The sequence below is a fragment of the Sorghum bicolor genome, chromosome 10 (assembly GCF_000003195.3).
Source record: "Sorghum bicolor cultivar BTx623 chromosome 10, Sorghum_bicolor_NCBIv3, whole genome shotgun sequence".
Classification (NCBI taxonomy): domain Eukaryota; kingdom Viridiplantae; phylum Streptophyta; class Magnoliopsida; order Poales; family Poaceae; genus Sorghum; species Sorghum bicolor.
In genome coordinates, this window is record NC_012879.2 from 58,373,591 (window position 1) to 58,391,185 (window position 17,595).

At 42.5% G+C, this 17,595-nt stretch overlaps 3 protein-coding genes and 1 pseudogene across 4 annotated transcripts; all 4 read left to right on the forward strand.

Annotated features, from left to right (window-relative positions):
- Positions 387 to 1,636, forward strand: LOC8063796 (zinc finger MYM-type protein 1). Its single transcript, XM_021449925.1, has 2 exons — positions 387 to 554; positions 661 to 1,636. Exon 2 carries the CDS (start codon positions 671 to 673, stop codon positions 1,634 to 1,636), a length of 966 nt encoding a protein of 321 aa, XP_021305600.1. The 5' UTR covers positions 387 to 554; positions 661 to 670.
- On the forward strand, positions 1,665 to 3,385 carry LOC110431360 (zinc finger MYM-type protein 1-like). Of its 2 annotated transcripts, XM_021450421.1 has the most exons (3): positions 1,665 to 2,254; positions 2,350 to 3,129; positions 3,213 to 3,385. In XM_021450421.1, exons 2-3 carry the CDS (start codon positions 2,488 to 2,490, stop codon positions 3,231 to 3,233), a joined length of 663 nt encoding a protein of 220 aa, XP_021306096.1. In that variant the 5' UTR covers positions 1,665 to 2,254; positions 2,350 to 2,487; the 3' UTR covers positions 3,234 to 3,385. The 2 variants fall into 2 exon arrangements, with proteins under 2 accessions (XP_021306096.1, XP_021306095.1); XM_021450420.1 differs by having other exon boundaries at positions 1,665 to 3,129.
- On the forward strand, positions 4,047 to 5,159 carry LOC8063797. Its single transcript, XM_021449927.1, has one exon. It carries the CDS (start codon positions 4,047 to 4,049, stop codon positions 5,157 to 5,159), a length of 1,113 nt encoding a protein of 370 aa, XP_021305602.1.
- LOC8063798 lies at positions 10,109 to 13,106 on the forward strand (annotated as a pseudogene).

Below are 17,595 nucleotides of genomic sequence, written 5' to 3' on the forward strand. Positions count from 1 at the left end.
AGGTTGAAGACGAGTGCTGGCGCTAGTCTTGTTTCTGGGCTTTTTTTTCTTGTATTTGAGTCATTGAGTGGCCCAGTATATAAAATAGAGAAGCTGTTCGGAGCCCATTAAGAAGCAGGCCTTTTTTTCATTGTTTTCCTGTCCATCGTGAGGGAGGAGGGGAGGCCAGTCGAGGTCGAGCAGAGCACCTAGGTTTTCCTGCACGCGGGCGCGCGGCGCGGCGTTGCGGCGGCCGGCGGTGACGGCGACAGCTGCGCGGCCAGCAGCACGGCGGACGGGATCCCAGCGACGCGGCGGACGGGATCCCAGCGACGCGGCGGACGGGATCCCAACGGCAACGGGCAGCGGCAGGCCGGCAGCGGCAGCCCAGCACGCCGTCGGTAGGCGGCAGCGGCCACTGGCCGGACGGCGGACGCCCACGCGAGCAGGGACTGCACGCGCGGCGAGCAGCCGAGCAGGCAAGGCGCTGAGGTGTATTGCAATTTGCAAGACGCCAAGACGCAAGCCGCCGCCGGCAAGCAAGCGACAGCAAGCAACCAAGCACCTAGCGGCAGGTATATACTAATATACATGTTCGTTTTCTTTAGAATTTTCCTTTTAACTTCAACTTTGTAATTTTTAATTGTTTCAAATTCTATTATAGGATTTTATAAATTGCAGATTGTTGAAAATGTCCAAAAGAACATTGCACGCATATTATTCTGGTTCAAGTAGTGCATCAACTCTAGGCACTCAACAGAGCACAAATCAACCAATTCGGCGTAGAGTGGAGTTTAGTCAGTCTGATCTAGTTGGTGACCCAGGAAATCGCATACCAATTGAAAATTATCCACATGAAATTAGAGACCAAGTTAGAAGGGCATATGCTTTGAGAGGTCCGACTCAACCTCGTAATCTTACATTTGTTCGTAAATGGCAAAGTGGTCAATGGAGATCATTTGTGCAATCTTGGTTTGACGAGTTTGATTGGCTAGAGTACAGTGAGTCCAAGGATGCAGCTTATTGCTTGTATTGTTATCTTTTCTTTGATCCGGGGAAGCCGGAAAAATTTGGTAGTACTGTTTTTGCAAGGGATGGTTATAATAACTGGAAAAAAGCTAAGGACAATCTTCATCAACATAGTACTTGCAAGACTCACACTAATGCTGTGCTAAAGTGTGGGGACTTTATGAACCAAAGAACAAATGTGGCTAGAAGAATTTATGTAATTAACAAGGAGGAAGAGAAAAAATATGAGATTCGCTTGAACTCTTCTTTAGATGTAGCAAGATTTCTCATAATGCAAGGTGAAGCTTTTCGTGGGCATGATGAGTCCTCTACTTCCTACAATAGGGGTTTCTATAGAGAGATGGTTGATTGGTACAAAGATAAAGTTGAGATTGTTAAGGATGCATATGATAAAGGTGCAAAAAATTGCTCAATGATATCTCATCATATACAGAAGGACCTTACAAAAGCTTGTGCAGAAGAAGTCATGTCAGTGATTATGGATGAGATTGGAGATAAAAAATTCTCTGTATTGATTGATGAGTCCCGAGATGTATCAGTAAAAGAACAAATGGCTGTAATTTTGAGGTTAGTAGATAAGATGACAACTCTATTTTTTTCCTCGACTTTTATTTGTACATTGTACTGAAATAAAATATGGTTTGCAGATTTGTGAATGATGAAGGGAAGGTGATGGAGAGGCTCCTCGGACTTCAGCATATTAGTAGTTGTACAGCTGCTGCATTGAAAGAAGCTCTTATCAAAATGCTTAACAGTCATAAGCTACCAATCTCTAGGCTTCGTGGGCAAGGTTATGATGGAGCTTCCAATATGAGAGGTGAATTTAATGGTGTGCAAAAATTGATTCGAGATGAAAATCCGTATGCATTCTATGTGCATTGTTTTGCCCATCAATTGCAATTAGTGGTCGTTACTGTTGCTACTTGTACCCCAGCCATTGCAGATTTCTTTAACTATGTTCCTCTAATAGTCAACACTGTTGGTGCATCATGTATGAGAAAGGATGCCTTACTTGCAAAGCATCATGATGTGTTGTTAGAAAAGTTGGAGAGTGGGGAGATTATCAGTGGAAAGGGTTTGAACCAGGAATGTAGCCTAGCAAGGCCTGGAGATACTAGATGGGGTTCACATCTTAAAACTTTACTTCGTATTTTGGTGATGTGGGAAGCTGTCACAGACATTCTTGAGATAGTCAAGAAAGACTCTGTTAAACCAACAAGCAATGGTGCTGGATTTGGTTTAATTGGTAAAATGGAGAGCTTTGATTTTGTGTTCATAATGCATTTAATGATAGAATTGTTGAGCATTACTGATAGTCTATCACGTGCTTTGCAAAGGAAGGATCAAGACATTGTTGAGGCAATACATTTGATCACAGATGTGAAAGAGCTGTTGCAGGATTTGAGGGACAGTGGATGGGATCCCTTGTTGTCAAGAGTGATAGCATTTTGTGTTAAGAATGAGATTGAAGTGCCAGATATGGACAAGGAAACAAATGCTAGAGGGACATCTACACGTAGAAAGCTAAAGGTAACAAACAAGCACTTCTTCCATGTTGAGGTTTTCCTTGCTGCCATAGATGCCATTTTGTGTGAGATGAATCATCGATTTGGTGAAGTTAGTTCAGAATTATTAGTCTGCATGGCATGTCTTAACCCAAGGAACTGCTTTTCTAATTTTGATGTGGAAAAACTTGTAAGACTTGCTGAAATTTATGCTGCGGATTTTGATGTTGGTGACCTTGCTCGTTTGCCTGCTCAACTTAGAGGATTTGCCAATCGTGCTAGAAAAAGTCCAGACTTTCTTGGATGTACAGAGCTTGGAAAGGTTGCTGAAATTATGGTGAAGACCAATATGAAAACATCTTATGGATTGGTTTATCGGCTCATTGAATTAACATTAATTCTTCCAGTGGCAACAGCTACAGTTGAAAGGATATTTTCTGCTATGTCTATTATAAAGACAGATTTACGTAACAGAATGGGTGATGAATGGCTCAATGACCAAATGATATGCTACACTGAGAAGGAGATATTTAGAAACATCAAGAATGACAAAATCATAAAAAGATTTGAAGACATGAAAACACGGCGTATGTTAGTGCCTCGGAACAATTTAGTGGTATGATATGTGTTCTCTTGTACCTCCAAAACTTTGAAGTTGTATACTTGAAATTTGTGTCACTAATTTTTTTCTGTATATAGATTGCTTCTAATGATTCATGAAGAATGCAGCAGTGCGAAAGTGCGGAACGTTGATCTTTGTTGGTTAGTTATGAAAAACTGTATCTTTTATTTTTATACTTATGCGTTTTATAATACGCTTTCGATTATTTATTATAGTTATCATGTAAAAGGTTCAAAACTGCTATAGTTTAGCTTCGTATGAGATATAATTGAGTCCAATTGCTCTAGCTCTCTTTGGCCCAGCCTCCCCTAAATATTATTTCTGGATCCGCCACTGCGCGCAGTGCCTGCTGTAGGAGGACGATGTGACGTGCATGCTAGAGCGAAACGGATGCAGAGCACGGGTAAATCTTTCCAAGCAGGGTCGCACGAGCGTGGAACGTCAAGTTTTACGATTTCATGTCGAGAGCTCAGGACGTCTAGTTTTTTTAATAGGGAGGGAGTACCAAATAAAAACGAAAGTGTTATATTTATAAAAAAAATTCGCGTTTCCCGACTAAACAAGGCCTAATATAAAAGTGTGGTGTTAAAAAAAAACTGCCGTATGATGCGTCAGGACTCGGGCCATCCTGCCATACGGTACGCTTCTCGCCTTCTCTATCCTGCACTCAGAGTCAAGTAGGACTTGGATCGTTACATTACCAAAAAAAAAAAAAAGCGAAAACGAACTCTATCTAGTATTAAAGTCCTTTCCAGCTTATTACAGTATATATATATATATATATATAAACGCAACATGCATGTCCTGATCACTTTGATTGATTTTGACCGGGTCTAGATCCCCACCGCCAGTTGAATTGTGTCTTTATAACTCAACGTCGACGACAGGCGGCGAAGAACAACAGACTTGCAATGGAGAAGCCATCGCAACACCAAACGATTGAGGAGGAGGAGGACCATATCAGCAAGCTGCCAGATGACGTTCTCGTCCACATCCTGTCCTTGTGCCCCTACAGGATTCTCATGCCAACGGTGTCGGTTTCAAAGAGGTGGGCGCGCCTCCTCTCCCAACTCCCGGACCTGACCTTCTGCCTGTCGATGCTTGTGGACACGCCGAGCGAGGAGCGCGTCCAGAGCATGGCGCGGACGCTCCGCCGCCGGTGCGCAGACCACCACCACACCATCAAGATGCTTCGTCTGGTTTACAGGAAGGACGTGGCCATGGAATGCCGGTACGCAGACGACATGATCGCTCTCGCCAACGCCACGAAGCTGGTTCTCACACCCCACATGGGCAAGAAGTTCTCACATGACACGGACGCCGGCGCCTGGTCCCTCCAGCTGCCGCCCGCCACGATCGAGCTGCAGTTGCTGCCGTTCTCGTTCGCCGTGCTGCCGCCGCGCATCCACGGCGCCGGCGCCGGCACCCTTCGCTCCCTGACGCTGCTGGGGGCGACCGTGGTGCGCCACGACTTCCCGCTCGCCGCCACCGTGCTCCCGTCGCTGGAGGACCTGCACATCGGCGAGTGCGCGCTCGCTGCCAGTATCAGCGTCACGTCGGACACCATGCCTCGCCTCAAACACCTCCGCTTCACCGAAGTCAGCGTGAAGGCGGATGTCGCCATCACCGTGCTCGCCGACGACCTGAGGACGCTCCGCATGTCATGCCGCAGGTATAGCAGGACGGAATCGCCGTCGGAGCCGCTCTCGTACTTGTGTCACGGGGGCTTCCTAGCCGTCTTCACCAAATACTCGCTGTTCCGCTTGCGCGCACCCAAGCTGACGGTGTTCGAGTGGCGATGCTGCTATGCGGACGAGGTGCGCATCGACGCCGTCGGCCGCCTCACCGACGTCGCCATCGAGGTTGCCGCCGGTAGGACGCCGACGCCGATGCCGATTGGCACGGAACCCAAGTACGTGACAACACAACAACGTGACAAACTTGTGACCGACATCCTTCAAGGACTTATGCCTGGGCTGCAGCCGCGCACTTGGAAAGATGTAACCAGGTATATATACGCATAAGTAATAATAACTTTGCTCAACTTACATGCAAATATACATATATGAAACTTTGCTATAGAAACTTGTCTTATTAGGAGATCCTCTCAATTATATATATATGTAATATAACCAGTTTTTAGTTTTAACATAAAACATCATCAGGCTTTATACACAATGAACCCGTTAAAAATTTATTTCTAGTACCCTGTTGTTATTTGTAACACCCAAAAATTTACAACTTTTGAAATAGGAGAAAAATGATTTAATTTTGTATTTTGTGCTCATAAAAATATAGGAAAAATAATATTTTAAGTCAAATTAAAATTAATCATAGAGTGTAGCAACATTTTTGTGCACTCATGCTTATGCATTCTTATTTTGCTGAGTGGTTTTATTAAAGTTCAAAAACAATTCAAAGTGAATTTTTAAAATGGTTTTGAAAAGACTTTGAAAAAAAAAAACAAAACAAAAGAAAAGGAAAAAAAAAACACCCCAGCTGCTTTCTGGCCCGCAGGCCTGGTTTCTTTCCCCCTCTCCTCGGCCCAAGCCAGCAGCTGCAGCAGCCAGCCCAGCTCCTCGGCCGTCACGCGCAGCCGGCCCAGGGAAAGCCGCGGCCCAGACCCTCGCCTTCCCCTTCTCTCCCTGGCAACCCGACCCCGCCTTTTCTTTCACTGACACCCGGACCCACACGGCAGTGTCCCATCTCCTCTTTCCTTCTTCCTCCCCAAGCCGTATGCGAGTTGGACATCCAGAAGGAGAGTCCGCATCCCCTCTTCTCCGATCCTTGCGGGATTTTCCGTGTGAGAGATTTACTTCGCCCTTTTTAAGCCCCGTGAATCTCCCTATTCCTTTCTTTTTCCATCTAATCGACTCCATAGTTGCTCGGCTCCACTTTGGATCCCGCCGGCAAGCCGGACTTCATCCGCTGCCGAGGTCCTCGCTCGGTGGTGCCCCAGGGCCTTTCGAAACCACAAGCCGAGCATCGCCACTAGGTAAAGAAGTCGCCAAGCTTTTCTCCATGCCCCCTTACGCTCTCCTGGATGTTCACGGTCTCGCCGAAACTTGCAGGAGCTTCTTGTCCGCCGAATCACGACGCCGGCTGTCCCCAAGCCTTGCGCGCCCATCGTTTCCCCCTGGGTGAGTTGCCCTTGCTTCCCTCTTGCTCCCCATGTTCTCAGATTCGTGTTTGGTGCTCTATATCGCCGATTCGACGAACTCCGGCGAGGTTTGTTTCCCTCCGGCAATGGCGCCACCGCGCTGGCCACTGTAGCCGGCCGGAGCTCTCTCTCACTCTCCCTTCCCGAGCTAATCTGCGCCATCCGTTTCTAATCCGATGGCCCATAGAGGCCGATACCCCTTCGGCCTGGCAGATTTGCTAAAGAACCCCTGCTCTTTTTAAAGTCTTAACCCGCGGTCCAAAACACTTTCTCGGTTTACGCTTTTCGACTTTGAAAGCGTACTTTCCATCGGTTCTGCTGGAATACGTTTTCCAGAAATTACAGTTTTGCCATTAGAATTGTTTTAATCATAAAGTACTCATTTTAATTCCGTTTTGGTCCATTCAAATCGCGTTGGATCCGTAATAATGAACTCTACATGTTAATAATATTGTTTACTCAGTTTGAAACTTTCTAATTTCGTGATCCTATTTAATTAATTATTTATCTATAGGAAATCTTAGAAAATTCATATCTTTTCCGTTTCAACTCCGATTTTCGTGATCTTTACGTCTATGAAATCGTAGCGATGCGTAGAATCATTTTATAAACTTTTCATACTGTTTCCATATGATTGGTGTACTGTTCTAATTATAGCCTTGTTTGCTTCGTGTATGTTATTCCCGATTGTTTGTGTGATCGATGATCGAGTTTAGACGGTGAACAATACTTCAGTGATCAAGATCAGAGCCTTGGCAACTAGTAAGACCAGCAGGATCAACAAGAGCATTTGGATTAAGGCAAGTATAGTAATTTGGATTTTATATTCTGTGACTATGATCCTGTGACTAGATTAATGTTAAGTAATAAACGATAAAAATGGCTTTTTAGCAACTTGATGATTTATCTGTACGTGATCACCCGGGACAACAGTGCAACCATGAGGGCTATAATGGCTCTGGCTTTAGTTAAGTATGAGTAACTTTTCTAGCTCGTTAGCGGTTACCCGTTGTGGCGCAATTGGGGAATAGCAGACCGTGGATTCCTGCGGGTGAATCACACGGACTGACTAATGAAACCAAGCGGCCCTAACTTGTTAGACGAACCTTTGAAAGACTTCATAGTGATCCCTGCCGACCTCCCTTGGAAGGGGGTTAAGAGATTAGCTACCTCGGGTGAAAGGGTAAATCATGACTCATGGGTAAAGATGTGCAACCTCTGCAGAGGGTTAAAAACTAGTATACTAGCCGAGCTCACGGTCAGGAGCGGCCTTGGGGACATCTACATTAAGGGTGATGATTCCTGTGTGTTAAATATGCTCATTATTATTGTTTAATGCTTTACATAATTTATGTCACATTGATCATGAGATTGTGGGAGCTATACAATCTAGTTGCTATACTTGTGGAGTTCGACATGGACTCACTCTTGCTATTTTCCCCAAACCTCAGGAGAAATTTAGGCTTGTGATCAACCAGTCAGTTGGATCCTGTGGAGAGGAGTTAATACCCGATGGTTGGAGTTGTCTATCCGTTGTTTGCTATCTAAGGTTATCTCTTTTATGCTAAGTACGTTATATATTTATGCATTGTCATTTGATATTACCCCTTATTTGTAGCTATATGTGAGGTTTGACTTCTAAAACTCACATATGGTGCATACCTGGTTTTGTCCTTAAAATCGGGTATTACATTATTGGTGTACAATTATAGCCTTATAATGTAATATATTTATATACATCAGGACATGAGAGTGATGATAGTTTTCATTTTAGTTTAACTATGGGAATAAAATAAAAAAGAAGGACATGACACAATTGCGCAAAAGAAAAGATACAACCATGCATAAGAACAAGGAACAACGAAGGGACTGCATGCCCATCTGTGTCCTATTAGAGGGATTTGAGAGTATTTTTCTTTTTAAATTAATTAATTGATTTAGAAATATCTAAAAAATGAATGACTCAGATTTATTTAAGATATTGCCTCCTAAAAGGTAAGAAGTGTACTTTAGCATTGGCCATCACACTTTAACTATTATTTTATTTTATATTTTTGTATACTTATAATGTTATGATAATTGAATAGTAGTGTATTTAACTATAAATCCAACCGTATCGAATTTGTATTAAAAGAATTATTAGTCAATTTATTGGTCAAAGGATTTAAAATTTGAATCTTGCCTTTCGAAAGAAATAGTTTCAATCTAGATATACATGTGCGTCTTTGAAAATAGAACCGAAGAAGTACTAACACACGTATTTCAAAGAAGCAACTTATAATATGTGTTTGAGCAATGTTTTGAACAAGTCTAACAAGTACAATGATTAAATAATTTCCCTTCCATTTTACAGGAAATGCAAGCAACGTGATGACAGGTGGTTGTGCTTTGAAGACACAACAACAACAACAAGTGCTTACCCTGCTGCCGAATGAATCAAAGCATGGAAGTATAAGGAACCAGCTCTTTGCGTAGCAGCTCACGCACACTGGAGCCCTCTTAGCGGTTTTACTGGTATATATTTGTAAACGCACATTCGTGGTGTGTGTGTGTCCCATATCGCAATTCAAACAAGGAATGAGCTCGAAGTGCATCCCCCCTTCTTTTTAAACGGGCGAGCAAGAGTTTCGTCTACTCTTGATGCTATATATCATATTATTATTATTATTATTATAGAGTCTAAAATATGTTGGGCTTAAGATAATGACCTAACCAAGTGGTTTTGTTCCATAGCCACATCCTCTAGTTCGACTGTTGCAGCTTGACGCTGGGGCGATCGACTGGATAGATACCTCGACATCGGTATAGATTGTGCTCCTTCAATTTATTCCAGCTAAATGACGTCTTGTGTATACCCATCTAAATTATCTGGCCACCTGCTACTCGGATGAACATCAGAATTTGATTTTTCAAAACTTGAAATGACATTTTGTTTTGTTTAAGCATCATTTAATTAACAATCACAAATATTTTATGTGTCAAATAAACTATGAGTCTACAATAATTAACAATGTTTTAGCAAAGGTTAATTAAGTGGACAAGCTTTGTGCATATATGACCCCAAGACATGAAAACTAAATTGTAGATTCTTTATATAGGCCTTGTTTAGTTCCCAAAATTTTTCAAGATTTCCCATCACATCGAATCTTGCGGCATATGCATGGTGTATTATATATATATATATATATATATATATATATATGAAAACAAAAACTAATTGCACAATTCATCTGTAAATCGTGAGACGAATCTTTTAAGACTAGTTACTCTATGATTGGACAATGTTTATCAAATAAAAATAAAAGTGCTACAGTGTCCAAATCCAAAAAAAAATTAGAACTGAACAAGGCCATAGTTAGTTAGTTAGACCCTGTTTTTTCCCAACCAAAATGTTTTCATCCATCCCATTGAATATTTGGACATATGCATGGAACATTAAATATACATAAAAAAATAAACTAATTACATAGTTTGGTTGAAAATCACGAGACGAATCTTTTAAGCCTAATTACTTCATGATTAGTCTTAAGTGCTACAGTAACCCACATGTAATAATGACAGATTAATTATGCTTAATAGATTTGTCTTGCAGTTTCCTAACGAGCTATGTAATTTGTTTTTTATTAGTTTCTAAAACCCCTCCCGACATCCTTGCGACATATCCGATGTGACATTTAAAAAATTTTCATCTACAATCTAAATATGGCCTTAGTTAGATTTTGGTGGTGATCGGGGGACTTGACAATAGTTGAGGAAAGCCGAAAGACTTTCTCCATCCTTGAAAGAAAAAACACAAGGTTCGCGGGGGTCATGTTTCTCGCTGGCTGCGCTATGCGCTGTTAATGGGCTTGTCGCGGGAACCTTGGTTTCTTCTGCAAGCCAGATAGGGAGGCCCGGGCCCCCGGGTCTCCCCTCCTACCCTAGCCTTGTCACCATAGTCCGCAGTTGATAAAGTCTTCGCCGCCACCGTCGCCAACAAATCCGACTCCCCTGTTACCCTCTACCATCACACCTGTTTTTCTTGGGGCGCCAACCCCAGCGACCGCTTGTTGCTCGATCCTAAGATCAGGCGTGACTATCCGAACCGACGCTGGACCCCTCTCGCAATTCGCCGGAGGACGCGACGACGAACTTCTGGCCACGGCAGGGGTAACTGAGTAAGGTGCGTACCACCCTGTGGCCTGGTGGTCTAGCGCTTTCCGTTTCCTGGTTAATTGTTGACATGCTTGTTTCACTCAGGTCCTTGGATATGGTTTATGCCGAGCTCTGATGTCAATGTTACGCGGGGAAGATCGAATTTTTGCCAGTGGTGCAACAGAATCGGATCCCAAACGACAAAATCACTGGGATCCTCTAGCAAAAAGTGTATATTATCAGTGTTTCACCACTGCCGCCGGTCTTGTATTTTATATATAGCGTCAAAAATTGGACCTTTGGACAATTTTGGATCCAACTGGCTGAATAAATAGGATCCTCTAGTAGAAGATGTATGCAACCCATATCTTTGGACAATTTTTGATCTGAAGCAGCTGAATAACTGGGATCCTCTAGCAGAAGTTGTATACTGCCCATTTTGATATTTCCACAGTTCTTGGATCCAGACTGGTTTTCATATATAATAATATCAGCTGGACGAGGGTTCACCACACACAAGTGACGAGGGTTCACCACACCTCATCATCCAAGTATTTCATCAGTTGTAAAAAAAGCTACATCAGACTCCAACATTTCTGGTGTCATGTCAGGGTGGCTGACGGAGGACGTCTTGATGAAGATATTTGCAACTCTTGAGGTTCCTGACCTTGTCCGTGTAGGCTCTGTCTGCTCCTCCTGGCTCCATGCCTACAATTGCCTTCGGAAACTTGGGGCTAGTATTCAGCCACAAACACCAAGCCTCATATACACCAATAAGTCTTCAGGTGCAACCGCTGCAGGTTTCTACAGCCTTGTGGAGAACAAGCCATACACATTTACTCTCCCAGACCCTCCCATCCGTAGCAGGTACCTGATTGGCTCTGCCTACGGTTGGGTTGTCACTACGACGAGGACACATGTGACCAGATTGCCCTCCCTTCCGTCACCACCATTGAGCAGGTGAAGCCCATCTATGACAGCATCGGTGCTATTCACATGTACAAGTACTCAAGGTACACTGGGACCCACAGTGAACTCGACCCACCATCAGTCTTGTGCCTTGACAAGCTGCGGGACTATATGTTTCACAAGGCATTTTTGTCCTCTGATCCGTCCACAGGAAACTACATTGTAGTGCTCATCCATCACCCATACTGGCAGATTTCATTTGCGAGAGGCGGGGATGAACACTGGACTTGGTTGCCATATCATTCTTGCTATACAGATTGTGCTTTCAAGGACGAGCTATTGTATGCATTGTTAGTTGATGGAGGAATCCATGCATACAATCTATATGACCCTACAGTAAAACCACAAGTTGTCATAGAGGGGCTTAAGGGTTGCCTCCCTCCTAAAATGTAGATTGCTCAAGCCCCATGCGGAGATCTGCTGCAAATCTGGAAGGTGAGTGAATATTCTGATCAGGAGGTCGAAGATGTTTCTGAACCTGATTTAGACCCTCCAGATGATGATGAATATTTCTCAGTATCAGAAGATGAATCAGACTCTGAGGTAGACATTGTGCCATATAGACACTATACCACTGTGTTCAAAGTATATAGAGTGAACTTGACAGCAATGGAGCTTGTGGAGATAAGTTGCTTGGGTGACAACATACTATTTCTTGGGCTTAACCAATCAATTTGTCTATGTGCCAAAGAATATCCACAGTTGAAGGGGAATCATGTCTACTTTACTGATGATGATGAGTACATGTCATATGGATTTAAGAATAAAGGCCGTAAAATGGGAGTTTTTAACTTGGGTAATAAAATTAGCGAGAAAATTGTTTCTCCTCGGATTTGGTCCAACTGGCCAGCCCCCATCTGGATAGTACCAAATCCTAGAAAGATGAATTCGGCGTTCCTCGGGTGCCAGATCTTGTCCTCCTATAAATAAAATATTAATCTTGTACCTTCATATTATCATGCAACTTAGCATATGAGAATATGTTTGTGCTTGCTGCAAAAGGATTACCACTATCGGGCTCATCATAGCTCTTCACCTTTCATATTTATAATTATGGTGTGCTAGGAATCAGCCATAGTTCCCCAGTGGTATTGGGGAAATAGTTTCACTGTTCTGTGTATTTCTTTTTGAGGACCTAGTTCTTTTGGAGCAACATTTTTGGATCAGTGACTGGAGTGACTGAGGTTATTTGTGGATGCTTGTTTGTTGCATTAATAAGGAAGAAATAGCCACCATATGGATGAGTTAATTTTAGTGTGAGTTGATGTTAATGGGAATCTTTGACAGCACAAGCATTTAATTCCTTAAATTCCACCCATGGCTCAGTCTGGATATGTAAATTGATGCTGTACTTCGGAGTAGAGAGATAATTTTGCCCTTTTCATGTATTTGATTGAACTGGGGTTTGATAACTTTGAGTCAAATCATATGAAAATTCAGATAATTGAAAATTTTCCCCAAGGAAATTGGTATTTTTGTGTGGGTGGTCATAAAGCACATTTGATGGCCCTTCGATGCTGATTCAGAAGTTATTTGATCATTGTACGTGAGCATCATTTCGCCATATGTGCATCTAAGATTTGGTTGTATCCTAAGTCTATGCTCAGATAATAATGTTCACACTTGCTGTTTGAATTGTAGCTGCTAACTGTGCAGAACTGTAATGTTGCTGCTCTATACTTTGTACACGATCAACTGATCTGTTGAATGATTGCTGTTTTTGCTGAAACTTATGTCCCTATAGCTGTTCTGCCTTTCTATGCTAGTCTTACTTGGTAATCTCTGAGTACATGAATTGGCTAATGACTTCAAACGTTGTAAGCATGCAACATGAAGTTAGGGGGTTCAAATATAAAAGTTGATCCTAACAAGGTCGAAACAACATGGTATCACTTTGCTCTATAGTCTATACTCAATCTGGTTTGTGTGCATAATTCTTCCTTGTTTATCCTCTGGCAATTCTAGAGAATCCTTCTCCTAGTGTTGCTGCTACATTTACATGAGATGCAACAAATAAATAGTACATGGAATGGTACAAGGTATCTTTGATATTGTTGAGAGGGTGCACAAGGGAGTCACAGGCACAGTATTTGGGTTCAGACGACTGTATGGAAGCAAAAGATATCCATAAACCTATAATTGATAGTAATAGCTGTGGATGTAATATTAAGTAACAGAGTGGCTAATAGAGCATCGTCAAGAACACAGTTCCATCTGATGTTATCTTCACAGTGAGAAAACAACCATGGCTTTAAGCTTATTGCTACTGGCAACTTGACTTCTCCTCTTAATGAAATACGAGTTAAACACCCGATCGAGAAAAAAAAAGAAATAGGTAGTAGCCCACTCCATCCAGATCAGAGTTGAAAAATGGTGCTACTTGCAGACCCGTTCGATCTCTTCCTATATGCAAGGTCAGAATGCTGCATCGATGCAAATTCAAATGAATCGTGTGGCCACTTGTCAAATGACTATAGCATATTTTGCTGCTACTCTAACACCAGATGCGGGTCAACTATCTTATTCTAATCTTGAGTCAACCATACAATATGATACAAATTTCACAGAAATAAAAGACTATATCCCATTTGTTTCTTTTAAAGAGAACTTCATCTCGATGCCGGTTGCTGATCCTCTAGCTAGAGCCAGCAGGTACATGAACATGCAGGCAGGTAGCTGGAACTGGAAGTTTCCATGTCCCCCCCTAGTGTTTATTGTCTCTTAATCCCATTTGTACTTTGTGTATTGCATCAACTGTCAGTTCGACTGTTCTTTTCGGCTTTCGCAAGCTTCCCTTTCATAAGCGAACAATACTGTTTCTGATTAATGTGAGGGTGCCAGATTGGAGCCTTATAGTCTCGATGGAAAATGAAATCATTATGTTCCATTTCACTTTCTTGAAATTATCATTCTTTACTTTTGAAGAAGGAAAATCTATGCATGTTTATCATGGGAATCCTGGGGGCGATATTAAAGGCAAATTGCACGCCAATCTCATATCCTACTTGCATATATCAGTATTACATATTAATAGTACTCTGATTGTGAGCAACTACTTGCATCTGTTCGCTAGTTGTGATCTGAGAATAAATTGCAGGTTTTGCTGTTTGGATTCTATAGTAAACAGCAACATTCTAAATTCAGAAACCTAATTGTTGGTACGAAAAATATCATACAGTGAGAAATTTAGTCTTCTAGAAGTAATGTATTCTGGATTACGCTAGCGCAAGAAGGTTAATTCTGATGCACGCCAATACTGAAGTTGGTAAATGTGATAAAAAAAATCTGTATTAACCCTGTTGGTCTTCTTCTGATTTTGATACTGCCATTTCTGCTCAGTTACTTTTATCGCTTCGTCTCTTGATACAAGGCATGCATGGTCACTATTTAACTGTGTTTCCTGTTATTACGTCCGTGGATTGTATTACTTGCTGTTGTGGTTGCTCATAGATATTTGCACTGATTTTTCCTCGCTGCACATTTATAGTTTTGTTGATCAAAGAACCATGGAAGGACCATTCAAGTTGAATCCAAATGCCAGTCCTTTCAGACCTGGACCCTAAGTTCATTTGCAGACAAATCCCCAGAAAAACAAGCAGGTGATAGAAAAATCAGTTTTCTAATAGCTCTGCAGGTTTTAAACTCTCGGATTTGGTTTATATGACTACAGTCAGAGCTGAGTATGTCCTAACGTTTTTGCAGAGTCGTCATCAAAGGGAGACCCTTCTGGTGGATCCCTGAGTTCCTTTGCTGACAAGGCCCCAGAAAAACAAGCAGGTGTGACTAAAAGCAATTTTCTAATGTCTCTGCAGGTTTTTAACTGTCATATTTGGTTTATATAACTACAGTCAGAGCTGAGCATTTTGCAGAGTCATCATCAAAGGGAGACCCTTCTGGTGGCACTTTTGATCCTTCGCAGTATGAGGAAAATGACATGGATCCACTTGTTCTAGCCGAAATGCTCTTTTCAATGTTCCCAAATGTCTCCACAGATTTCATTGATGAGTTACTCAAGGCAAATGATTTTGACATAAATGTGACTGTTGATATGCTTCATGATGACGCTGAAGATATGAATGGGCTGCATGACAGCCAGGTATTTTAAACTGTAACCCCCCTGCTCCTTCTCTTGTACCCCTCTTTCTAAATTTTGGTAAGCTAACCATTTGCAAATATATGGTATGAGGCGAAACGTAAACTGATTGTGCCCGTTTGGACAAGTCTCTTGTACATTGCTTACCTCTTCTGACCGTTGACTGTCTTATTCATCACAGGGCCTACCTGATGGTGATTACCACCATGCTGAACTGTCTGAGAGTAGCAGCAATCTGAATCAAGATCTGCAGAATAAGAAGTCAGCAACAACTTCTGATGTGAAATCTGTCCTGCCAAAGCTCTCAAATATCAGTTAGCTTCACAATGACCTGCTATGTGGGGTTCTCTTTGTGTTTATACTTTTGCATGTCTTGTTGTCAGAAGATAAATGGTAGGAAATACCACCGATTGCCGTCTTGGACAACCTTTACTGATCTGCTTATCTATCGCAGGGCCTGTCTGATGATGATAAGTCTGCGGGGACTTCAGTTGCAAAGTGCTCAAGGTGCTCTGTTTGATGTGGATTAGTACTGCATTTTTATGTACATATTAATTGCACCCAGAAGTGTGGCTTGTTGGACAAAGCGGTGGAAGCAATGGTTCCATTTGCGTTCGCAGGACTAGTTTGCGGTTTCTGGTGGCCATCACTGAGTTTCAAATCCCTTGCTCAGCTCTTTTGGACCAAGTAGCTAGATATTTCTGGTGGTTATCCTGCGTTTTACATCCCTTGGTTAGGTAATCAGGACCGAATAATACCTGGTGGTCGTGTTGATTTTTTACATATATGTTGGTTGGTTCTCTTGGATTTCGCACCAAGTCAGTTGGAACCCTGCAAGTTATGCTGCGACTGCTTTTGTGTGATATTCTGGGAGTGTTAAGCAACTATAGCGCTTGTGGCGCAGTTTATCGGATTACTAGTCTTATATCAGTATATGAATACTAGCTTTATCAGTCCATGTCACCTTTCAGTTTAGTTTTAACATGTGTTTTGATTGTTAGCTTGTGTTGTGAGCGAAAGGTTGCTAGTGCCATTTCCAAGGAACAGCTACCGTTACAGTTAGTAAGGCAAAATCACTCCCCCTCGTCCCAATGCTAGTAAAAATTTATGCGACAGTAACAGTGGTTCTAGATGCAAAACGAACTTTAATACTACGCAGAACAACACGAAGCATATTCCAAATTAACCGGTATTACTGGCCACCTCATTTCTCGACGCCCCGCGCCCTTCCATCTAGTCTAGGAAGGAATGGAGTCCCTCGCGGCCTCGTCAGAGATAGGAGGCGACAGAACCGATGAATCACGCCCCTTGGCCGATCTTTTTATGGAGTGGGCAGAGATGAGTGGGCAGCGGAGTTGGAGGATTCCAACGGTGATAATTGTATACGGAGATATGTTTTTTTAGTTTGGTTTTACACAGCGTCAAAACGCACATACACACTCCCGATGCTGCAATATATATATATATATATATATATATATTAGCTGAATGATTGGTCGACAGAGTCCCTCCCTAAGCCTTGTTTACTTGCAAAATTTTTTGTAAAATGTAAATAGTATCAATTTCGTTTGTATTTGACAAATATTGTCCGATCATAGACTAATTAGGCTTAAAAGATTTGTCTCGTCATTTCCGATCAAACTGTGTAATTATTTTTTATTTTCGTCTATATTTAATACTTCATGCATACGTATAAAGATTCGATGTGACGGGGAATCTGGAAAATTTTGCAAAATTTTTTGGAAACTAAACAAGGCCCTAATCTCATCCTACTTTCTATTATTGTGCAACCAAATTGCTGCTGTTGCGCGAGGCGAGAGAGAGAGAGAGCAGGTGAGCACGGGCGCAAATGGCAAAGCGAGGAGAGAGAGCGCGGCTTAGGCCGGCTTAAGCCTGGCTGTCGGCGTCGTGGCGCTGTTGCCGATGCATGGCGGCCATGCGGCGGCCGCGCTCTGTCGTCGCCAGGCGCCGTGCGCGCGCGGGAGGCGAGGCGGAAGCAGGCCAGGCCGGCTTTGCGGTTGGGCCGAGATCCGAGAAGCGGGGACACGGCCCAGTAACATGTTTCCCTTTTCTCCTTTTTTTGAATTTTTCTTTTTTCTAAATT